The 25,041-nt window shown below is 42.3% G+C and overlaps 1 protein-coding gene and 1 long non-coding RNA gene across 7 annotated transcripts in view; one reads left to right on the top strand and one right to left on the bottom strand.

Moving 5' to 3' along the window:
- The window catches only part of dnmt3ab (DNA (cytosine-5-)-methyltransferase 3 alpha b), a 35,781-nt gene extending 11,757 nt beyond the window's left edge, over positions 1-24,024 (bottom strand). For 2 of the 5 annotated variants that reach the window (XM_063908773.1, XM_063908775.1), the window contains exons 1-8: positions 23,915-24,024; positions 22,604-22,784; positions 19,140-19,247; positions 15,179-15,524; positions 10,074-10,120; positions 8,581-8,721; positions 1,255-1,584; positions 198-356 (exon numbers count right to left, since the gene is read on the bottom strand). In XM_063908773.1, coding sequence (XP_063764843.1) covers positions 198-356; positions 1,255-1,584; positions 8,581-8,721; positions 10,074-10,120; positions 15,179-15,524; positions 19,140-19,247; positions 22,604-22,684 — 1,212 coding nt within the window. In that variant the 5' untranslated portion in view covers positions 22,685-22,784; positions 23,915-24,024. The remainder of the gene's footprint in view (positions 1-197; positions 357-1,254; positions 1,585-8,580; positions 8,722-10,073; positions 10,121-15,178; positions 15,525-19,139; positions 19,248-22,603; positions 22,785-23,914) is intronic. The other 3 variants (XM_063908776.1, XM_063908777.1, XM_063908774.1) reach the window with 2 other exon arrangements.
- Positions 1-25,041, top strand: part of LOC134881442 (uncharacterized) — a 66,050-nt gene that overhangs the window by 7,448 nt on the left and 33,561 nt on the right. The window contains exon 4 of one of the 2 annotated variants that reach the window (XR_010168050.1): positions 23,959-24,040. The exons of the other annotated variant lie outside the window; for it this stretch is intronic. This is a non-coding gene — a long non-coding RNA (uncharacterized LOC134881442). Of the gene's footprint in view, positions 1-23,958; positions 24,041-25,041 lie in introns of those variants that run through there. 2 annotated transcript variants of the gene reach the window in all.

The raw sequence follows: 25,041 nt of genomic DNA, 5'->3' as shown, positions 1-25,041 counted from the left end.
TACCTCACATGTTTGAAGAATGTTGTCATTGAGATAAAAGTCTCTTGGCATTGATGAGAAATGGAGAAAGGACGTCATATTGAAAAAAACAAATAAAGATTATAAAGTGTGTGTTTGTCACTTGAAATTGAAGGCTGTTTTGCTTGATTTCTAGTGAAAATTGACCAGCAATATTAACATTGGCTCTGAAAGCTCACCACTGAGAACTTTCCGTCTCCAAACCACATGACCCATCTGGTTCCCTCGGCCGCTCGGCTCCGCCCCGTCATCCACCAGGATACGATGCGGCCCGGCCACCACGAGAAACCTCGCAGCTTCCCCCAAACCAGCTCGCCGATGCCAAAACCACGGCCGTCCTGCAGCCAAAACAAAAAACCAAATCATCCGCTCTGTTTAAACTTCTAGGCATAGTTGTGTAATATTTTCTAAACACTGTCTGCTTCAGTTTGTTTTACTTTGGGACGGTACACTCGGGTAAGAAATGTTTTACTGCCACAAGGAGCTTTACAATCTGCACAGAGTTCAGCCAGCTCGTTATTAAGACCCTTGATCCGGATATGATCAAATCAAACGTTAAGAACAGAAACTAATGACGTGCAGACAGGCATGCAATAATCGTTGACATAATTCTGGAGAGTTTGTAAACGTAAAAAAAGAATATGACGACCAAGACCCGAAACAATGCAACCTCTTCTGCACCATGGAGACCAAGGTGAAATAAAGAGAAGTGTAATATAAAACAATAATATAACACATCATATTTACTATACAATACATAAAGCTCATTATGCTTTACTCAACTCTACAAATTAGGGCTGAGATGTATGATTTAATTATTGATGCATCTTTTTTCATTAATAGCTTTATTTTTGTCTCCTTTCCAATAGTGCAGAAAAATATGTAACTCTTACAATCACAAATGAGAAAGACGGTATAAAGGTTTTTAGACAATCGATTATCTTGTCGTTACATCTCTTAAATTAATCATCACAGATAATCCTCAAATTTTAATAATTAAAAAACTGCATTTTTATTCAAACCCTTCATTTCCATGTATGAGGGCACGTTCACAGATTGTAAACATTGAAGTTTGTTTCAAACACGTGTGAACAGATCTATAAACAGTTGCATAACGCATGTAGAAGGTCTGGGAGAGTGCAGCCACACAACAAGCGTTGTGCTGTAGATCCTCTGCGCCATTAAAGAACATTTTATTAAAAGTCAACAGGACATATTAATCGATATCAATCCTACCTCATACTCTGGTTCAGTGTCTGCAGGTTTGGCGGACGTCTTGTCTCCCCCCTCGATGGCGATGGGCTCGGGGGTGGTGGCCACAGTGGGGGAGGCGGGGTCAGTGGGCTGCTGCTGCTGCTGAGGCGGTGGCTGATGTTGTTGTTGTGGCAACGCCGGCAGTGATTGCTGTTGATACTGAGGCTGAGTGTGGGACTGAGGCTGCTGCTGCTTTGAAGGCGCTGGGTGCTTGATTATTGAGACTTCATCTTCTTTTTGTGTCTCTGTTTCGCTCTCCTCGTTATCCTTCATGGCGTTCATCACTGACGTCAGTTTGGACTTTTTCTCTGCCTGAAATACAGTAACAGCAATGATGAGGACACATGTTGTTTTACCTGAAATGTTAATTAAACAAGGCATAGCAGTTCAAATCTGCTTTTGCTGTAAAATCAAAACAATGAGGCTGATTCATTATTTTGATCTCGGCCAAGGGAGATATGTTTTTGGCTTGGTTTACTGTTTATTCAAACTTGGTAAAAGTATGTAGCATTCACAATACACGGGATGGATACATGGTGCAATACTGTGAGATCTTGGTGGAGGCCTGCATCGAGTACCATTCTAATTCTCTGGCTGTTCTGTTACAGCCAGCAGCAACCTTCTACACAGTTACTTTAACACACAATCATCTGACCATTATCAATTTAAAAAAGTTTGATTAATGCAGCTTACATGTAGTAATGCATGCCCCATTATCAAACACGTATACCTGTATCATGGCCGTGCAGTATTTGTATTTCACCCAAATAGAGTATAAATAGAGACTGATAGTATAGTGTTGCCATTTAGCTCTCTAAGTGAAGAATCTGGATTGTGGGAGGGTGACGGCCTTTCAAACATGCTTTATCTCCATTCATCATCAGCACGGCGTACAGTAACTCTATAGTGTCCCCGGCTGAGGTCACTGGGTTTTTTGGTACCTGACACTGAACAGTTAGGTCGATCAGAGAGGACGAGACACAGCCGGGCTTAAGCCTCTCACTGTAAATCCCCAACAGCTGCACGTTCTGATGTCTCTCTCCCAAACACACACACGGTAGGACTCACATGCACACACATGCTAACTTTCTTCTTTTCCTCCTCTCACTCTTTTCTTTTCACACACACTGACGGAATACATCTAGAGTCCTTTATGTAAACACGTGTTAGTCATACTATAGGCTACATGTGAGAGCCATGCTGCACAGCTGTGCTTACGTTCCTCAAGTGATTCTCAGGTTCTCAGGTCTCACACACACACACATTGTAAATGTCCAGAGGTGGAGTGGGAGTGGAGAGAGAGCACAATCCTCCGTCCGCTCTCCCAGTGTGACTCGTAAACAATAGCGCCTTTAAGGGGAGGTGGTGCTTAGATGGCCTGGGGAGGGGTTTCGGCGCAGAAGAGTAGAAACATGTGCTCTTCAATCAAGAGGCTCTGCTGTGGTTTATAAATATCTGTACTGTACTGCTGGATGGATAGTTCAAAGCCCTCGGCCATATGTGTTAGGCTTCCTGGCTCCAGCACAGGCACATTGGAGTTAGTGTTCGACAGCCTGCTTGGAAGTGTGGTTCCAGATGGTAAACTGCAAAAACTAACAAATGTCAATTACACTGCTAAATGCGTGATGTGGATGGGGAGAAACAATCTGTAATCATATCGGAAAGTGAGGCAAGCAGTGGCTGGAAGAAATGCGGTGACAGAGAAAAGGGAGTTTTTATGAATTTACTCGAGAGTGAGTTACTTCATCTCTGTGTACAGTATGCAAATAACAACCATTTTCATTTTTAAATAATCTGCCAATTTTTTTCAAATAAATGCAATAATTGTTTGGCTGATAGAATATCTAAGGTGTTTTGTCACAGCAAAACGCAAAGACATTCAGTTTAAGCTGAACAGAAAACACCCTTTTCTGACAGATTATTGGTAATGAAAATAGTTGGCATCATTTTCCATACATTTTTATTTAACTAATCCTTGCAGCTCTATTGACAAAAGTATTGAGACACTTAATCATTGGATTCAGGTGTTACATTCAGTCCCATTGCCAAAGAATGGGTCGTTCGAAAGAGCTCACTGAATTCGAACGTAGTACAGTAATAGGATGCCACCGTTGTCAGTTCATGACATTTCTTTTCTCCCAGATATTCCACAATCAACTGTAAGTGGTCTTATTGCAAAGTGGAAAGGTTTAGGAATCACAGCAACTCAGCCAAGAAGTGGCAGAGCACACAAAGTTACAGAGCGGGGTCGCCGAGTGCTGGGGCGCATAGTGCGTAGGGTGTCCAAAACTCTGCTGAGGGTGCAGGGTTCCAAACCAGCTCTGCATTAACATCAGCACCAGAACTGAGCACCGGGAGCTTTATGGCATGGGTTTTCATGGCCGAGCAGCTGCATACAAGCCTTACATCACCAAACACAATGCCAAGCGTGGGATGTAGGGGTGTAAAGCACGCCGCCACTGGCCTCTGGAGCAGTGGAAACGTGTTCTGTGGAGTGACCAATCACGCTCCTCTATCTGGCAGTCTGATGGACTAGTCTGGGTTTGGCCAATTCCAGGAGAACGTTACCTGCCTGACTGCATTGTGCCAACTGTAAAGTTTGGTGGAGGAAGGATAATGCTAGGGGATGTTTTTTCTGGGTTTGGCCTCGGCCCCTTAGTTCCAGTGAAGGGGATTCTTAATGCTTCATCTTAACAAGTCATTCTGGACAATTCTATGCTTCCAACTTTGTGGAAACAGTTTGGGAAGGCCCTTTTCTGTTCCAGCAGGACTGTGCCAGATTGCACAAAGCAAGGTCCATAAAGACCTGGTTGGATGAGTTTGGTGTTGAAGAACTGGACTGGCTCGCACAGAGCCCTGACCTCAACCCATTGAACACCTTTGGGATTAACTAGAACGGAGATTGCGAGCCAGGCCCTCTCATCCAACATCAGTGTCTGACCTCACAAACGCTCTTCTGGATGAATGGGTAAAAACTCCCACAGACACACGAAGAGTGGAAGCTATTACAGCTGCAAAGGGGGTCCAACTTCATATTGATGCCTGAGAATTTGGAATGGGATTTCATGAAAGCTCCTGTAGGTGTAAGGTGTACGTGTCCCAATACTTTTGTCTATATAGTGTATATACAGGGGGACTTTTAAATGGCAGTAAAGCAGCTAAACTGCTGTTTCAGGGCTAATGTTGGTGCTTTAGGTTCAGACTATCTCCACGGCCCCTTTTCCTCAGAGCCAATGAGAAAGTGACGCTGGAAAAGCCAGTGGGGGGAGGAGAGAAAGTACAGTGGCTATAAGAACCAGATATTTGTCTCTGGACCTCTTCCCAGTTGTAAATGCCCCCCTTTTGGGGGCCTCAGAGTGTGTGTGCAACTCCACCAGCAACACAGGCACTCCGAGTCTAAAGGGGAAAAGAGGAAAGGAGGTAGCAGAGACACAATGCAGTCTTTATCATTTACACACGCCTGCCCGTCCTTGACAGCTCAGAAATACCACCACTTATATCCGCTGTCACGCCACGCTGAAGACAAATACCAAAAATGACAGCAGACATACTGAAGATGTAAACACACGGCAGAGCAAATGTGTTTTAACAACCTCACAGGGAAAACATCTACACTTTCTCGCCCTGGAAAAACGATATGCATTCAATGGAAAACCAAACCTCAGTTGCTGTTTTGACGTAAATTTGTTATGGATAGAGTGAAAGCAGAAGTTCACCAGGGCTCTAGCAGAGTGTAGAGGCATGTTGGGTGCACAATAAGGGATCATCTGAATCTTAGAGTCTGTGCAGCATGATACCCTGAGGGCTCAGGGGTGACAGAGTGCACTGTGAGGCAGAAAAGAGACAACAGATATTAGTCTCTTGGGTGTGTAGATGATACTTAAGCCTCCAATCTTGGCTGTACTTGTTAACAAAAAGGTCACGTTTACAGCGTATCTTCAGTTATTTATAAGACAAGAACTGCCTAATATAAAGCTGTTTACATTACGAGGGAATGCTCTTCCGCACAAAGAGTCAGAAGTGCAGTTGTTCAGAAGAGACACCATCGCGCATAAACCCTGAAAACCCTCATGCTATACATGAAGGAAGACAAAAGGCATCAAACAAATCAGAGAACAAAAGTTGTTAAAGCAGCAGTTCAGGTGAACTCGTATCACAACAAGTAAGCTTTCTGCAAACTGATTAAAGGTAAAAGTTAGATGAAATAAACTGTCACTTAACATTACTTCCTCACACAACGTGACAGCGAGCCTTTGAAGCAACACAAAAGATTTTGACCTTTGAATGCAGTAGTCTCTCATGCGCAACAGGCAGCAGAGACGCAGCAGGACTGTTCTGTGTAATTGTTTGATGGATTTTACAGTGACATACAGTATGTCTTCAGTGCAAAGAAATAATCTTATCTGCTGAGCAGCACTGCAAACAATTATTAAAAACTTCCTTAAGACACGACAGGTGTAGGTAACTAAAGATGCATCAGACAAGGAATGCAAAAGCTGGTCTCAAACCATGAAAAAGTGCTGCTGTTAAAGTGGAAACACTGTCTGAGAAAGTTCACAAGTGGCAGGTTCTGTTCATTCATTAGCCTGATATTAGCACAGATCCCTACAAAGGCTGTGTATTTCATGAGCGGAGTTGGGGGGTCACACCCAAATAGACCATCTGGTTCTCATTGTATTGCGTCCTTTTAAGAGATAATTAGGAATATTACAGAGCCATGAATACATAAACAGAATTCCCCATGAATCCACAAGTGGAGTTGTAAAAAAAGCTCCCTGTGGAGGCTGCTCCGTTTCCTCCAAAGCCCCTTTAAAATGTTTTCAAGTTTTCAAATACCTCCTCTCGTAGTAAATCTATAACCTATATTACACAGAAAGAAGTACACATTGATAGCAAGTACAACAACTTGAGGCCTACACAACAACTTCACTCTTTTCCCAGTAAAATGTTATGTAAGGTATAATCATTGCAAAACTGCAAACAGTCTTTAGGTAAATATATCTACTCTGACATTTATATGCCTTTCTAAGAAACAGGAAATCGTTTCAGCACATTTTCACCCCACGGGAAAAACTTTTTTCACAGAGGCAACTTTTTTCCCAAACACGGCTAAAGCCTGCTCACTCTTCCTTTTTAAAGAGACGGTTTCCCTTTAAGCCATGCAGAGCAGATGGTCCACGGCAACTCGTGGAAATACCTGAAGTCAGCATATTCCCCTCGCTGTAAGCAGGCTAATCAGACATGCACACTATCCCTCCATGTTATCAAACAAACAATGCAGTGCACATACCCATACACACCAGCGCGCAACCTTCATAATCCAATGTGGGGCTTGAGTTTTTTTCACCCCCACTCTCAGGGTAGAAGAGATCGCTTAAAAAAAGAAAGCATGAACATTTCTTTGTCTGGGAATTCAGGGTCAGGTGATTGCTGAAAGGAATTCTGGTTGGCTAGAGAGGACTTGCAAAATCCTGGCAGCGAGCCAAGAGGCTGTCTTGCAAGCAGGGCTGGAAATTTGCTGCAAACCTCATCTTCACCCTCATATCCATAGCACAGAGTTCATTTCCATAGCGGGGGGAGGGGTCAGGAGAAGAATGGGGGAGGGAAATGGAGAGGGAGAGCCGGAGAAGTCCACTGTAACTCAAGGCACATGAAAAAAAAAAAAAGAGAGAGATCCCAAAGAAGTGGAAGACGGCAGTAACCCTTTCAGCCAACATGTCCTCCCTGCTGCAGAAACATGCAACAGCAAAGCTCTGTGTCAAGGGCAAACTGAAACTCTGCATCACATTACTCCTCAGAAAGCAGGAAAGGGCTTTAAAGCCCACATTAATCACTCTTTTGTTTAAATTAAATCAAAGCTTGCTATTCACCAGATGAAATAAAACCGAATACCAAGAATTTATATCTTACAAATCCCCTTAAATCTTAGCCTTGTACAGCTACTTGTTCAAGAAAATCCACCTCTGTTTGGTAAACCTGAACTGCCTGATTGCCTCATATTTTACAACATTTCACATGTGGGACCCCGGCATGTCCTGCTAATTTGGCAATATTTCCTCCCTGGAGACATTTTTATGGCCTGCTCTCCGTTCCCTCTGCAGAGTAGAGCAGGGGGGGAAGAGATGGAAGACCCCATGTTGATACTACGAGACTCCTCATTATGTAAGAGATGAAGTTGTTCTACATCATGTTACTACCAGGAGTCATATTTAACATGAGTAATGTGGTGGACTCCATATTTGTCGGCTTTAACATCAGGCTGGCATGGTCCAAAGGTGAATACCAGCTTGTATACGTTATCTCATTTTCTCACAAGAGATATTCTGAATGCAGAAAAAAAGACCAGTTTGTTGACAATAAGCTCCATTCAGTAGCTTTCCATAAAAACCCCAAGATTACATTTTCGTTTCTCTGAAGACTGAAAGCATTAATTGTGTTCTTGACCTTTTGGAAATTGTCAAAACAATCTCACCAAAAGGTCCATTTAGCAACTGGTCTAAATCATTTAAGAAGATTCTAATGATTCAACCTAAATCTCCGAAAGACATACTAAAATTAGAAAGTTTAATCTGAATGATTTTGCATAAAATGAATAGTCGTCATGAAAAAAAATATCGCAAACAGAACAGTACATATATATATATATATATATAGAGTTTCAGGATGTGTTCTATGGAAAACATAACCTAAAGCAGGACCATACAGAAAATAAACCTAGCTCGCATTCTTTGTCATCCCAACCCAGTTTTGGCTTCAACAGTGAAAGACTTTAAAGCGCTCCATGTCTGTCTTCATTTAGAGCCATGCAATGGTGTTGTGCAACTGCTCCAATATTATCTAGTTGAAAATCGCTGTTGACCTCACCGGCACCGTGGTGAAAAAAGTTTGAGAAATAGATGGAAACAGATATGAATAATGAAAAGGGTTGATGCAAGCCTATTTTCAATGGCGGCGTTGCAGTGTTGATATGTTTCCATGATATTGTCATAGAAACAAATCCCATTTCTGCAAAAACAACGCAATATGGACACAGGTCCTGAATTTACAACAGCATGTATGTGGGGGAACCATTAATCATTTCAAGGCTTTTTCCTGTGCTAATACAATGGACGAGAACAAAGTCAGGAAATGCAGGAGCCCACTGAGCCAAGGCCCTGGAAATCAACTGAAGTAAATGGTACCTTCATGAGATATCAAATGACCCATCAAATACACTTGGCCGTGAATGCACCACAAGCCCTATCTTTAGCCCCAGCAGCTTTCTGAATCGGTAATCTATGGTGGCTGGGACCGAGCTGGGGTACTCACCTCCGTCTTCCACTTCGCCAGCCACTCCTCTCTGGTCCTCTTGTTAATGTAATAAGGGTCACCAGCCTGGAAGGTTATTCTGGGCATGGGCCTCTGACGAAGGCTGATCTCCCAACCAACTCCCCTCTTGCCTCGACCTCCCTGTTTAAGATGTTAAAAAAAAAAAAAGTTAGCTACTTGTTTTTGATTCTTCGTTTTTCTCTGACAAGTAAGCATCCAGATTTGTTACTAATATGTACTTCCATCTGTCACTTGAGCCTTACACTCTACAGTTTACAAGTGAGTTATTTACAGTTGAGGAGATGGGCTTGTCTTATTTTCCAAAAATATGAGGACCCTTATGTTGGTGTGCCATTAGCTTGTGATTGGTCAAGCAGTAGGGAGTGATGCCACAGTGTGTAAACACAACACCTCAAGCCGGCAGCAACAACTGATACAACAAGCTTCCAAGTGTATTTGATATTTCAAATTTATACAGCATCAGGTACCATTCCCTACAAGTTCACTGGCAAAAGAACAACTCATGTTTTTCTGGACCTTGAAGATGGTCAAAAGCTTCTCATCAATAATGAAAAACAGTTTACTCTTTGTGAGAGAGTAGCTGGCGAAACAGTTTAACAAGACATAGAAAGAAGCTCAAAGGAAATGTTTGGTATTTTGGTAAATACGCTTATTTGCTTTCTTACTGTAAGATAAATTGTTGTGTTCACACTTTGTTTTTTGTACAGATAAAACAGGGAACATAAATGGTATGCATTAGTGGGTTTAAGAACGCTGGTAGGGAGTTATTGTTAGGAAGAGGCAGGCAAGCTGTTTCCCCTGTTTTCCGCCGTTATGTTAAGATAAGCTCACAGGCTCCAGCTTCATATGTAACAGAGAGAATGGCATCAATCTTCTTAACTCAAGCTTAAAAAAGCAAATAAGCATATATCCCAAAAGGACAAAACTGTGCTTTAGCAAAGGGATCAAATGTACCGGTAAATCCTTGGACAAAGCCGGGCTCAACGTTTTATAGAGTTTTTGCTAAGCTGCGATAAATGTACAAGATATTCCCTTTGCAAGAAAACAAATTGGTGTATTGCCGAAGATGTCCTGCCCAGCTATAGTCATGAAAAACACGTAAACCTCCCCTCAAAAACAAACAACCTGTCATTCAATCAACCTACAATCCAGGGTTAGTCATAGCCAAAAGAGAATTGCTAGTTGGGTTGGTGTATTCATAGCAAACCAGGTTGTAGGAGTTAGGTGCAAAATGTAGTTGTATTCAATATTTCTGCCACAATAGCTGCCCCTTGTCAAGTCAAAGAAAAGCTGTTGTGCTTCTGTTCGAGCTGCAGCACGGCCATCTATCATGCCGGCATGCAGAGGTTTCACAGTTTGTGACAGGAAGGGTAATTCCCCCCTACCACGGAAGCTACAGCCATAGTGTGACAGACACCTTGAGACTTACATCCGCGAGAGAACGCAAAGACTGAACGGAGCAGGAATCTTACCTCGGTCTTGACTGCATCACGCCTGTCCTCCTCCTTGTGCTCCACATCTAGAGAGAAGACAGCAACACAATGCATGGCCTGAATCATTCAGTAGAGAAGGGAAATTGACCACATCCGTTATCCTCGTATCTATTTTGAAATGAGGTGGTCTTGCATTCATCAGTAACTCTCATAAGAAATGTATCAACCCAATATTGTTAAAGAGGCGCTATAAAGCTTTTTGGGGTTTTCCCTTTCCTGTACTGTGTTATTTTGGTCTTTGTGCATGTATGCTCTGCAAAGGCAAGGTTTCAGCGCTCCCCCACTGCTGGAAACACCTCGATTGGACTCCTTTGTTTATTTCCTTAACATAATGACATCAATATGTAACACACGTGCTTGCACTCCAACACATTGCACGTGATAGAATAAGGGGTGGGATTTTTCTAACAGGTTGACCAATCGCAACAGAGTCGGCCAGCTAACCAATCAGAGCAGACTGGTTTCAGACAGACGGTGAAAAGAGGTGCATTACAGTACAGAGAACCTTAAAGCATAGAGACATGTCACAGTAGAGGCACAAAATACAAATATGAATCTAAAAATGGGCATCATATCTCCTATCTAAGCTAACATCAAATCAAATTAAAGTCAATTTATTAAACTTCTGGGAGAGCCTCTCCTCGAGTGTGCTTTTAGTTTAAAACCGTCTGTGATGACGGGAGCTTGAGCGCTCAGGTGCCATGTGAAACTTTGATGCAAAGCAGAGTGTGTGGAGAGGCTGCTCAGGTTATGATGAGTGTGGACCCGGGCCAGGTTTACTTTGGCACAAGTCACACTTCTGACCTTATATCCCCCCGTCATGAGACACACAGCTGGTAGCTATTAGCAGGACCCCTCCCACCACTGACAAGAGAGGCGTGATGGTAACAACGTACTGCTTCAACGTGACTTTGGGGGAGTTTGTAATCTGCCTGCCAATCTCCAAAGCCTCAACAGGATCAAGAACTGAGTTACTCTCCATAAAGCTTTAACATAACTACGTGTAGTATGGCCATGATCATTTTGTGTTGACCATGTACTCTTACAGCACCTATACTGCACATTTGATATTGTAATATCTATAAAGTAATCCCTACCATTAACATCATCCTATTTTATGAGGAATACTGTCTGGCATTGTATATATTTTAGATACATATTGTCATTTAAACTCTTTATATTTACACTCTTCCAATTTTGTTTTGCAAATGCTGCATTCCTCTGGAAACGTGTTTTATCTGAACTCTTATTGCTGCTGTTGAGTTATGTGTGGTGGTACATCCTACAAAGTGTGCTCATAATATAGTTTCACTCTAAAGGTCAATTAAGTTGGAGTTGGCCTTGGTGTCATGGAAACTTAATCTCTATATTTTATACGCTTCTCTGATCCATTCAGCCATAATACTATCACTATGACAGCTATACACACTGTGCTCCTTATACTTAAAGACTTTTACTTAAATTAAATATTTCATTCAGGACTTGTAATGGAGTGTTTTTACTTTGTGATTAACTAAAGGATATCAATACTTTCAACTCTGATGTAATGTCAGCATAGAAAACCCTAAAACACTATCAGCCCTTTCTTCGAAAGACAAATATTTTCCACAGAAAAGAAAATGCCCAGATATACAGCGGAAGTTGCGAAACCAGAAGCGCGAGGTGCAGCAGTAGCAGCAGCAGCAGCAGGGTAAATATTGTTAAGAATAGCACAGAAAGTATTTGGTGAAGAACGCAGTCTTTGCTAAAACCGCAGTCTAATAAAAAAACACAGTAAAAGGCTCCAGTTGGGGTTTCCCATTAACTTGGCTATGATTTAAGATGTGGAGGTCCATGTTATTCATTCTTTAACTGCATTGTTTTCCTTTGTTCAGCAGAGCAGTGAGGGGTTAGCCAGGGAGCATGGACACCACCCAACTGAAACACTAAGACAGCAAGGACAGGTTTTCACCCATGGCAGCAGCAGAAAAATAGATAAGCGAGCCAAAATCAGCTTCATCACAGAAGCCAAACGGCTCTGGTCTTACTTTCACAACGTTTACTTTTCAATGTAAGCAAGTGTGCCTTAAATTAGCATGATGGCACAGCCTGAGTAAACACGGCTATCTGCTGAGACGCAGCCCAAACACTATCATAACACTTAAGCCCTGAGAGGCCGAGGACAACTTTTGATGGCATGTTTTCTGCACGGCCAACACCGGCCTGTCAGTGAAGTGCCCTACAGACCGGGTCCAGACAATAGTCCGCTCTCTTAGCAGCCTCTTCAAGTTGGTTCCATGTGTAGCTGAGCCCCCTCTCTCCCTGCTCTTTTTTTCCCCAACAACTCCTCATCAGGAATAAGTGACTATATAACAAATCGGTGAGGCGGTGCAGACTGCTAAGGTCATTGGGTTTGTGAGGGGTTCTGGCTAATGTTGCCCACAGAGGATATACCTCACCAGTTTGAGCGGGCTCCAGCTCTCGTATAGCCGGGGCTGAAATCTTTACCTAGCCCTACAGATGTATAACAGAAAGCCTGTTCAGCAGACTATCGATCCAGCACTCTGCCCCCCACTAAGGACTCGCTTCTCTGAGAATAATATACCAGAGCTCCCTCTCTTCAAACCTGATTAGTAATAATTAATATCACCCTGTATGTGTAGTGCTGCTGTTTAGTGCTTTAAAAAGACAAGACGTCATGCAGATGCCACCTTATATGTGGTATGTCCTTACACATTTATCTCTTGGCAGTGCTTGGCATGTTCTGATTAAAACGTTTAATTCCCACGATCCTTTGCACCTACCCCGCCCACTATGCTGTAATCCTATATTGCTCTTTTTACTTTATTAATCCTCCAGAATATTCTGATGTCCTGATGGCCAGAAATCCTGTACATTTTGTTTCAATGGGTCATTGGCTTCATAATTTTACTCAAACTTACAGCACAGGTGTGTGTGTGTGTGTGTGTGTGTGTGTGTGTGTGTGTGTGTGTGTGTGTGTGTGTGTGCGTGTGTGTGTGTGGCAATAAACTATCCGTCCTGCATTTTTATTCATTCGTTGCAACATGACTGATGCTGCTGCCCGCCTGCAGCCTCGAAAGGAGAAAAAAACAACCTGTCACCAACATCTGCTGCAGGTCTGGAGGGACCTGCAGAAATCTGATCTAGTATTTTTTGGGTTTTGTGGCTAAAACTGCTTATGCTGACAACTTTGTTCCTCTTTCTGTTGATTCCATGCAGTCTGGTGTTTGTCGCCTCTGTTGAACATGTGAAAGACACTTCCCGTGTGTCCATTAAACTCCAACTGGCACTTTAGAACAGTCTATGGTAACACACCGGGTGACATTTCAAGAGTTCATTTATGAGTGTCACTGTGTTCAGAGCTGAGGTTGAAATAACGTATTGTAGATGCTGCTGCAGTTTACAGAGTTTCAGTAAAAATGTGGTCAAGATTCAATGCTGTGAAGCTTGTCACTATAGTGATAGTGATTTCTGCGATAGAGATTGTGGTTGTTTTTGTATGCCTGTCAAGGGAGTCTCGGAGTGAGTCTTAGCGAGACTGAGCTAGGAGTGAGACTGCTCAAAGGTTTTTGTCTTGCACTTATTATAATGAGCTTTACATAGATCATATAAAGCAGACTTTTTCTGAAGTGAATCTTTATTGTAGTTTTAAGTAATATGTCAAACATTTGTAATGAATCTTCAAGTATAAGTGTGGAATCTAGACTTGTGTAATGCCCTCTGGGTGCCCACTGTGTCACACTAAATCTGAGCAGTATTGGCCCTAAACACAGATTAGAGTGCAGACCTAGTTTAAAAGAAAATCAGTTTTCTGCCATTTACACAATAATCTAACAGGGTTATCTCTGCTGCAGAGTGAAGTAACAGATCCTCGCTGCAGAACAGGTGAATACCGAGAGCAGACTCAGTTTGTAAAGGCTTCTGGGCTCGAAGCCATCCACCTGGCAGGGCCCCCGACGGGGCGCCGGCCACAACACAGACCTGCCTGCTCCCAACAGAGGCCGGTTGCCAGGAGACGGGTCGCTCCTCCCCTGGCTTTATTTACTGCACTCCTCATCAAGGTCACAGCCGGTGTATCTGCGGCCGGGAGAGGAGCAGCAGAGACACGTGGCTTTAAGAGAGGGAGACTAGAAGCAGCAAGTGGAGGGGCGGCTAAGTGATATTGTTAATCTCCATCTTGGCTCAAATCTGCACGTCAGCACCACTCTCTCTCTCTCTGCACAGTGCCCCCCTGATCGATCTCATCGTTATATGCTAAGCGTTCTGCTGCTGCACTGAGGTGGTGCAGATTCAGTAGGACCAGAACTCTTTTCAAAATGATTCATTATAGGAAACTGTATAGTTTCCATTAGAGGTTGTTATCTTGCAATCACTCATTAGTCATATGGGCCTTTTTTTTAATTATAGCTTAAAGTCATGCTTTCATTCCTGATGTCTTTTTAGCAAGATGGAACATTTAAGGTCTAACAATTGTTTCCCTAATCAATTCATTGTCTTGGTTAATTGGCTTGGAAATACCAGGAAGTAGTGAATAGTTTTACATTTTCAGTTGAAATTCTAGCTTTATTTTATTTTAATGGATGAATCACTAACAGCTGGTAAGCGTAGATGTAGAGACTTTACTTTTTGAAACATTATTTCAAAGATTAATTCATTGATTTAGAATTGATTTAGTTTTTGTTCCATTTTCCTATTTTGTCATGATAAATCTTACTTTGGTCACGCTTCACGCTGCACTATTAGTAAGCCACACAGCGAGACTTCACAAGAAGTTAAATATAGCATGAATGACATTCAATATGATATGTAAAAGATGAAAAAAAGCAGTTTAAATATCAGGATTATGATTTACAGCCTAGTATTTACTAATGCCTTTCCTTGCAGCATAAATGCAACACTTCTTAGCCTCAGTGTCACTAAACCTGGCTGTGTCAGTGCCATGCTCTGTGTTGAGTTACCCCCTCAGTCTGTCATCCATTACAGCTCATTACTCTACATCTTGTTATAGTCACATGCACATGACTTTCCCTGAGAGCAGATCAAAAGATATCCGAGCCGAACAAGCAGAAGCCAAAAAAACTCACATTTCGTTGGGCGCTCCAGTTTCCGCCTCCCTCGTTTCTTGCACGGCGTTGTCGGGCTATCGTCCTTCTCTTTCTCCGAGTCCTGGTCTTCCCGGCCGTGCAGGAATCCGTTCTCTGAGGACGGACTCAGACTCTGAAAGCTGTCCTCCGCCTGGCAAGAGGAAGGGTCTCTGGGGATCCCGTTCTCCACTTCCCTCTTCTCCTGTTTTGGGAAGCAGGCGTCAGACGTCCTGTCTCTGTGCCCGCCCATCTCTCCATTGTGGACCTGTGCCATGGACGGCCTACCCACCCCGCTGTAGCTGTTGCCCATGCCCATACTGCCTTTGAGCAAGCCACAGCTCTCAACCTGCAAGCATAAGAGGGGGGGTTTGAATGTAAACATCCTGGCAATCAGCTTTTAAGGCTGTTATTGCTGTAGCAGTATGTTATGGTTTGATGTTAAGCGTACAGCGGTGTACAACGGTGTACAACGGTGTACAACGGTGTTAATCCTGTCAGCTGTTATGACATACCACTGGATATATTGTAGCTGGTTGTGCAATAAACGAAACCTTTCAGGAATACAACAAATCATCCCGCACGCTTGAGAAAAGGTCATCGCAGTGAGCAACAATAAAACAGCTACACAAAGCACTCTTCAGCTTCTATTACCTAAAGGGTCTATTTGACAGGAAATGTGAGGAGAGTATTTATTGTTTTCATGTTAGACACACTTTATTTCTTGTCTGAAACCTCGTTTGCTCTATCTGGACAGAATCAAACATGTAGCTCGAGTTATTAGCCAGTGAATTATGGCATTTCCTCTGCAGCTCTGTTAAACTAGAGTTGTAAACTTCAAAGCGGTGTCGAAACAGTAAATCTGCAGTGCAGCCAGTTACTCGCAAGTGAGGAAAGGATAACATTAGGGATCATCAGGTACACTACTGCCCTTCCTGTAGTGGTGCATTCAGCATTACAGCAGCATGCAAATATGTCAAGAATGTTGGCTGTTTGACAACAAGGAAAGTGCGTCCAGTTTGAACCGCCCAGTAAAACTATTTCATTCTTTGCAGAGGATTCAAAGAGAGCTGACCTATCTGAAGCTGTGGTTTCAGTTACAGTTTTAGACGTTCAGTTCTCACACATCTCTTTACCCTCAAAGCAGCAGCAACGGTCTAGCAAGGTAGAGAAAAGATATGTTTCAAGTTCAAAGAAATGTAGTAGTGTCTCTGCTCTCGCCTAAAAATAGCCATAAAAACACACTTTCTCAGACATTCCCATTACTGGGTTACTGGGAGCAGAAAGTAGAGCACGTCTTGTGAGATCAGCGTGTCAGCACTGATTAGAGCAGCGCTGAAGCTTTCATCTCCTGTACTTGTAGGTACAGCAGTTTGCATTTAAGGCAGGCGACAGCAGCGCCTCGGGAGGCATCTGTCTTTCAGCACAGGAGATTTAACAAACACAAGATCCTGTGCTTGAAGCTCAGGGATCAAATGTAATCTCGTTCTTGCAGATTTAATAAGTAAACACAATGTAAAACAGTTTTTAGTGTGACCCAAGGGAATATAAAACATCTGCGTAATGATAGCAATGCAAATTACGCAGTACAAAGATGCAGAATAAACTTTACTGTAATGTAAAACAAAGCTGCATCGAGCCAACGTTGGTTTTTAAAGCATTCCTCGCAAGCCGCAAAACTCTAATTGACTTCATCATTGTCGTAACTGAGAACAAATTAACTGTAAATGTTAAACAGTTGCGCTCAAACAAACAGCAGCGCTCCAGTAAATCTGTTTGACAGGATGAATGAAAACAACCTATCCACAGCTCAGGCATTATTAATATTCTCACTCAATTTATAAAATGCTAGTTCAGGCACACAGACACAAACAGACAGTCGAAAACACATGTTCAAACTCAATATGCTCACACACACCACAACTGTGTAAAAAATTACGCTGCAGATTAGTGACCCAGTGAACTAGACGTAGCCCCCTCCAGAGGTCAAAGGTCACACTCAGTAAATCAAGCAGCTCAGACAGGCGGACAGAGGTCAAAGTGAAAAGACTTGCTTCATACTCCACAAACTGCCGCAGCATTACAGCCTACACAGTTAGTGTTGCCATTAAAGGTGCACTTATCAATATTTGCGATGGATCAAATTACTCTTTATAATCATGAAGGCATCACTTGTGTTGACAAGGCCATAAAATGTCAGAAAATAGTTGAAACTAAGCAAACTCCGTTCAGAGGAGCTGAAAGCACACAGTCTGTAGAAAGCACCAAAGGCACCTCAGAAGTTAAACATATGACATTCAACACTTTCTATGAGGAACTATCTGGACCTTGTGCATATTGTGTCTGTGCTCAAAGGCAAAAGATACAAGGCATGCCACCACAAAGAGATATCGACCAGCATTACTGGACTTTTAATAATTAGCCAAAAGAGGAAACGCATCTAACGGACGTCAATTATCTTCAGGATTCATACTGAAAGAAATGCCCTACCCACAGCAGGTTTGCCATTACATCTTTACTCATTCCTATAATAACAAAATACCTTTTGAATTGAGTGTCTGAATCATGTGGTCAACCCCCGCCGCTGTGAAAACACTCGCTTAAATAAGTGTAGTTTTTATTTATCTAGTACCACTTCATCTGCTTTAAATACACACTGGCACAAACCCGCTCAACCCTACCTGCCATACAATATCTGTAACTATTTCTGTAACTATTTCTGTCATCCCTTTTGTGGTTTGGTTGTTGCAAACATGACAACTAATTAGCATGATTTTTAAGAGTTTTATGCAAATGATAACATCTCAGGGAAAAACCCAGATACATGTTGGCCCAAGAGTCATTATGAAATCAGGGCTTTTGACTGAAACACGGATCACAAACAGGTTACAAATAGAGTTTGTGTAGTGAAACATGGTGCAGACTGTGTTGTTTATGCATGAGTGCAAAGTAATACATGTACTGACGGCTGAAACTACACCTTGATTTTAATACAGAGCCTGTTGTTGGTGTTATCTTGTGCAGATATTCTTTACGTAGACATTTTGCAGTAACGTGCAGTGTTGAGACTATTTACTACAAGGAGAACATCACGTCCCTCTTGAGGCTAGGGTATGCTTAAAACAAAGTATTTCATATGATGTGTTATACGTTAAATAGGTCTAATTCAAAAAACCTTGGCTAATCCTTTAAACTCTCCTCAATGGCTCACTTTTGCGATCATTTAAGAGTGCAATTAAGAGTTTGACAGAGCCTGCATAAACGGGCGTGAACGTTGGATTGTCAGTTTTGAGAAGTTAAACGGCAGCTCCAGTAATTCCTGTGTCGGAGAGATGTGTCGAATGCTTCAATTTATTCAGTGATGTATATACAGTATATATCAAAGGATGAATGCAGTGAACTGAATTGGCACATCACTCTGATAATCAGACTAGGGGGAGGAGATTCATCACGGTTTGATGATGAAGTACTTTGTTTGAAGGATACTAAGGGCCCATTTCAGCTTCAACCAAAGTGCATGTGGGATGGTCAAACAGCGCCTTTTCATGTGTACGATTAAGTAAAACTAAATGCATGCCTTCCAGCAAAGATTGTTTGAAATGTGTGCATTTATCCCCATATTTAATCAATTAATCACATCTTCCCCTTCTCCATGACGGCAGGATTTTCACCCCTCGAGCGTGGTTGTTCACAACAGCTGCCTTAAGATGTGAATTTGAGATGTGATCTGAGAAGGGGGGGGATTTGTTGCCTTTCATTTGACATGAATGAAACATAAAAACGTATCGAGCACATCCAGCCATAACCAATTTACAGTGCAGCTTTTCCCTTTAATGTTGCAGCACTCAAGATAGTATCTAATCTTTACTTTAAGCAAAATTCTGTCAATATGTCGGAAATCTGAGCGCTGGGAAACAAGTATGCATGCACGATGGGAGCTGTAAAATGTCAGATCAACACTCACCGGAAACTGCTTGCGTTTTCTTCCAGGCTTGCCAACTTTACAAGAGGCACTACTTTTAGCCGACTTCTCCTCCGTCATCAGGTCCATGTCCAGTATTGTGCTTTCACCCTGTCAGCAAACAATAATGATGATTTAGACTCAATAATTCAGTTTCAGTAATTCATCGTGTCATAATCTCTAGAAATATCTCAATTACAATCAAGGCCTTGATGCACATATATTTCCATGTTATAAAGACTGTTGTCGCACATAAAACAAGCTAAATAGCCATAGATGCAGCTGGAGTGATAATAGATCTGCAGGACAGACGGCACTACACTGAAAACATTTTTTTTGGGGGGGGGGGTGAGTGGACAATGAGACAGATAGAAACTGAATGGCACGTTCCTTTGAACCAGGCTGAAGTGAAGGCTCCGCCGACGCAGTGCTGACCTTCCAGAGACAATCCCCCCCTCTTGACACCGTTACAAAGACGTCGACCGACCCCCCCCCCCACTTCCCCCTGTTGCAATTTCCCTTTGATTAGTAAAACTGTCTCCCCCCGTGAACAAAGCCCCATGTCTGCCACCACCAAGTACCCCTGGGGTTGATGGGAGAAAAGATGATCCTAATGTAGATGCTTTCAGTTTCAATATTGACTCAATAGGACCACCAGCATCAGGTCTGAATGCAGATGAGTTTGCAAGGCCTTTCCTGACAGCAGCGGTGGGGAGGGGGGCTGGGTCCTTTATTAAATTCCTTCAGTGTTGAATGTGAGATTCCCTCTGAGAAATTAGCTCTCTGCACTGTAAGGCACTCTGCCACCAAGTCCCTCCGCTGATTTGTTGTTAAGTAGTTTTATTTTAATCTTTGGCACTGTGGCATCGGAGAACATAACCGTTGACAACAGTGAGATCATTTTGTCTTTGCATATTGGAAGTGTTAAATACAGCAACAAAATTGAGAGACCTAATTACTTTAGAGCAGCAGGGAAGACCAGGAACAGGTGCAACACCTTCAATTGGAAGCAAACTACAGTGACAACAATACGCTGCAGTTCTTCCTGCTTAAGAACATTTTGAAAACCTATCTGGAAAATATTCAAAATGGCATTTAAATACTACATTGCATTATAAGACTTGCATTGCATTTTCACAACATACAAAATCACTGCGCTGTCCAGGATGCAAAAAAGCGTTAGAGATTTAGTCGCTGCTGTAGAGCTTTCAGTCTCATCACACGATCTTTATCAGCACAAAGGATGTCCAGTTGTCATAGAATTGCAGATGTTCAATTTGCACTTTAAGGATTTATCATATACATTTTGATGTAAAGCTTCTGGCAAACTCAATTTGCCCCTGAAGATCATGTGATATGACCAAAACCTACTAAATGGGGCTTGAGAGGAGATTTTTTCCCCCCCAACTGCTGTTTCCAAGGTCGTGAATGAAATTAGGGCCTCCCTGTTTTTAGCAAACATGGATGAAAAGTCCATAAGTTGCTCAGAAAAAGGTTCAGTTGAAGTAATATATCTCTGCTATGAAAATGTGTAACCCATTCCAAATAAACATCAAAATCCCACCTAAATATTATAATATTCTTTCTGTCTTCTATAGACACAATATACATGAAGTCATATAATAGTACTCAGTACATCGAGGGTTCTCACTTGTATGTATATGATATGGGAAACCTTAAATATCACAATAAGTAGCATGAGAGTCACCGTTTTAGGACAAAGCGTCATTAGGTCACACAGCCTGAGTGGACACGGTATGTTTCTTAACAGCGTAAGTGACATTTCTGACCTCTTATCACTTTCTCTCTATGTTTTTTCTTTAAAACATTCCTAAAGAATTGGACTGCTGCCTGCACAGACTCCTATAGACTCTATTTGTTAAATAATTGAAAAGATGGAGGACTCTAATAAACATGCATACATTTAAAAGGTCAGGCCATGGTTCGTCCTGAGAGTGTTTGCCGCTAAAATGGAATGGATCCATCAAACATTAGTGTCCCGGGGTGATAGACTGATTTGCATAAAGAGATAGATGTGCTGAGAGTAACTGATGCTGGGATTAATGGGCACAGGGTTGTTATTGATAAATATCGCCAGAAGATCAACATAGCACATTTGTCAATGTATTTCTAGATCAGCCTTTAAAGTGTATTTTAAATGTAGATGTTGATGCTCTTTAGAGGACGTGGTTTGCAGATGGTGCCGCTTCATTGTGTGATTACCAACAGGGAGCCTGGTGCTTTGGTTTTTTTCCTCACAGGGTGGCAGAATTTGCATAGATAATAGCACGTTTTGAGTGCAGCCTGGTGTGCAGGCTCATTTGGGAACCACTTACATGGATGACACAATTCAGTGTTGCCTGGCTATCTCTGCACGAGCAGCCTACACACACAACACTCGCTGCTCAACCAATTCCCAACCCGGGCTCAGACTCACTGAAAACGTCATTTTCAGACACAGCTTCACCCTAATATGTCCAGGAAAGGAAACAACAGAAAATCCTGAAATTTGATTTGTTGTAGCCTGGAGTGAACCCCACTGCATTGTCCGTATCCCTGCACTATTTCCGTCAGAGTAGCCGGTTATTTAAGGCAATGACTGTTGCCTGGCAACAGGACTAAAGCCAGTACTGTGTAATGGGAACATAGAGGAAAAGGAAAGATCCCCCCCACCCAAGTAAAAAAAAAAAGGCTGTAGAGCCATTCCAGCTCCAGCAAAACCTACAACAGCCAACGCCCACGTCACCAAGCACCATTACAACAGCGAGTGTCACATAATACAGCTGCATCTCGCCTCTCATCTCAGCGCTGCTGCTGCCTCTGGAGCATCGGTGATGCTGCAGTTACACACACAGTGTAATAACGAGTGTCTGCATCATGAAAGGTGACACGGCACTACACATGCTGTTAGATTCCTGTGTAATAATCTGACTTTTTCTTCATTAAACGGGAGGAAATGATCCAGTTAGTCTTTAGATTGCAGGGATCGTTACGATATTGACAGGCTGATTAAATCCATCCATAAAATTGAGAAAGATTTGAAATGGCTTTGACCTAAAGTGACTGTACGAAACACATTCGTTTAACATCAGAGTATTACCCACAAGCTGTCTCCTGACGACAAACACGCACTCATGCATGTAAACATACTTTTCGGGGGGAACTGGCTAAAGGACACACTGTACTACATGACAGCTGGATAAACCCTGGAGTGAATAATCTCCTGTCAAATCTGTCGAGTTTGAGGGCTTTCATAAAAATTGCATTTGCAGTGATGAGACGCAACTGCAATATTAATCAACAGCTTAGTTCAAACCATTCAAAAATCCAAAACACGACTGAATGAACTCTTTGAACCCACCAGCTATAAAAGTGAGAAATCCTGAGTCATTCAGCAACGCTCCAAGCTTCACAAGAGTCTCATAAATACCTGAAGGGAGATTCCTGAGGCGCACGTGTTTTCTTACCATTCTGTTTCCAGGTGAATCAGCGTAGTCAGAGCCTTTGAATGTAGCGTTGTTGGTGTTGGTGACAGTGTTGGACGGCATGGCGAAGTCTTATGGGTGATATCTGATAATGGGGCGATGTAGATGAGGTGAAAATAAACGTAAAGAGAAATGAGAGATGATCCCTCTTCTCTCTGCACTCCTGGAAGATAGAAACAGAGACATCTTGCTTATTAGATGTCCTTAAGTTTAGCATTGTGATGCTTTCACTGACGGGTGGGCAGACTTTCATGCTGCAGTGACACATTTTGTGCACATTTTCTCTAATCAGGTTTGTTAAATGTGTATAAAGAGGCTCTTTTTAAACATCACCTTTCCTCTGTTTGAGTGCATGTGTAGGATCCTCAGACTCCGCTATAGGTTACTGTTTGGCTACTCTCGCCTATAGGGCCTTTTACACCACATGTGAGGGTGTGTGGGTGTGCAATAGTCGACATTAAATGGCTGCTTGTGTGCTCTAACAACGTGTATAACCATGGGAAATAAATCCTGGGTTAATGTCGTGTTTTTGTAAATGAATAATATGTCATTTCACCCTAAGTGTGTGGGTTAAAGTTGCTCTAGCAGTCAGCCATGCGCACACAGCGGAGCCACAGTAACACTGTTGCACTCGTGGAAATGTGCACAAAAAAGTCGTGAGCCCATATAGCTATAGTATTCATATAGGATGGGTTTCATTTCCCATAAGGGTGCAGTCAGGATTAATGACAGCCCGATCGTATTAATTTAAGAGCTCTAATAGACTCTTAAATAATAATGGCAGGCAATCTTTGAGAAAATAATTTATTATTTGGCCACACAGGCGATTAATGTCACCGCATGTCCGCGCACATCGAGCCACAGCCCGGCCATAGCTCACATTACCGCGATCCGCTGGCATGCATCTATCATCCAATTTGTATATGTGTTATAATTGCAAAGTTTTAGACGTCTTTACAGCAGGGGGAGTCTGCAATATGACCCAGGGGGTTGTGGCTCTTTTTACAGGCCATGGCCACTCCGGTAATAATCCCCGTTATTTTTTATAATGAAGCCAATGCTTGCAGGAGCCACGGTCCCCGTTCTGTACTGTACATTCGGGTCAAGTTCAATGTCCAATCAGCACATCTCCAAAAAAATCAAACCCTAAATATCAATTTCCCCGTTTCCATCGAGCGCCTTCCGCTCTCAGGGCTTCACGTTTTTTGTTCACATTTAAGGTCTGCCTTCCTGCGCAGTTAGCAGTGCCAGGCAAAGAGGATTTAAATGCGTGAATCGCTAAGTGTTCGTTACCCGATTTTCCCAAGTCCCAGGCCTGACCCTTTTTGTCTCGCTAGCTCCCGGAGCCTCCTTCCTCTTCTCTCCCCGTCCACCGCCTCCCCAGCCGGCCAGCTCTCCTCCAGATGCACCGCTCTCTGCAGGGGCCTGCTCACCGTGCCGGCGGCCGCAGGGTCCTAAAGACTGCCGGTTCACAACACTGTGCAGAGGTCTGACATAACTCAATAACATAATGCTAATAACTGTATGTATACAGCACTAAAACACACAGTTCCAAAGTGCTTTACATGGATTTAAATACCACACTCTTCTCTCTACTGAGGAGCCATTTACAATGTATTAATACATTTTTTAAATAAATGATTCCTAAACCTTTCCTTTTTGTTATGAAAGTTACTCACATTCGATGCAGTTTATTTTCCATTATGTTTTGAATTAATTAACTTGATGTTTCCTTATGCTCATCTCAGTGTGATGACTCAAGGACCTTTCTGAAACTCACATCTAGATTTGATTTGAATATCTTGTCCTCTGGGGCCCAGTTAGGTGCAGAAACACTGCTGAGGTGCTCTTAAAAATGTATTAGTAACATTTTGTTTAAAGAATGATTACTAAGACAACGTTTTTTTAATCATGAACGTTGGCCACATTCAATGCAGTTTTGTTTCCATTATGTTGTGAATGAGTTCACTTTTTAGAACGTTTCCTTTTGCTCATCTCAGTGTGATGACTCAAGGACCTTTCTGATACTCACATCTAGATTTGTTTTGAATATCTTGCCCTCTGGAGCCCAGGTGGGTACGGAAAACTCTGCTGAGGTGCTCTTAAAAATGTATTAGTTCATTTTTTTAAACTAAAAGGTGGTCTTAGACAAATACGTAATACACGCAAGAGCCCAGTGGGGAGCAGCAATCAGTGCATGCCCTTGGAAAAAGTCAAAATATGAATCATTCGTTTATTTTGTTCATTTTTTGGGCAGCAATGTCAATGACATATGACAGAGATTTAGAAATGTTATGCCTGAAAGTGTGACTTACCATCTGATTTCATGTTGTTTTTATCGTTACTGTTTGATTTAGTGAACGAGTTAAGTATAGAGTTAGAATTAAAGCTATGTTTTTACATCAACAGAATCAAGTTTG

This window comes from Eleginops maclovinus, chromosome 19 (genome assembly GCF_036324505.1).
Source record: "Eleginops maclovinus isolate JMC-PN-2008 ecotype Puerto Natales chromosome 19, JC_Emac_rtc_rv5, whole genome shotgun sequence".
NCBI lineage: Eukaryota > Metazoa > Chordata > Actinopteri > Perciformes > Eleginopidae > Eleginops > Eleginops maclovinus.
Note: the sequence above shows the minus strand (reverse complement) of the source record. Positions and strands in the feature narration are given on the sequence as shown.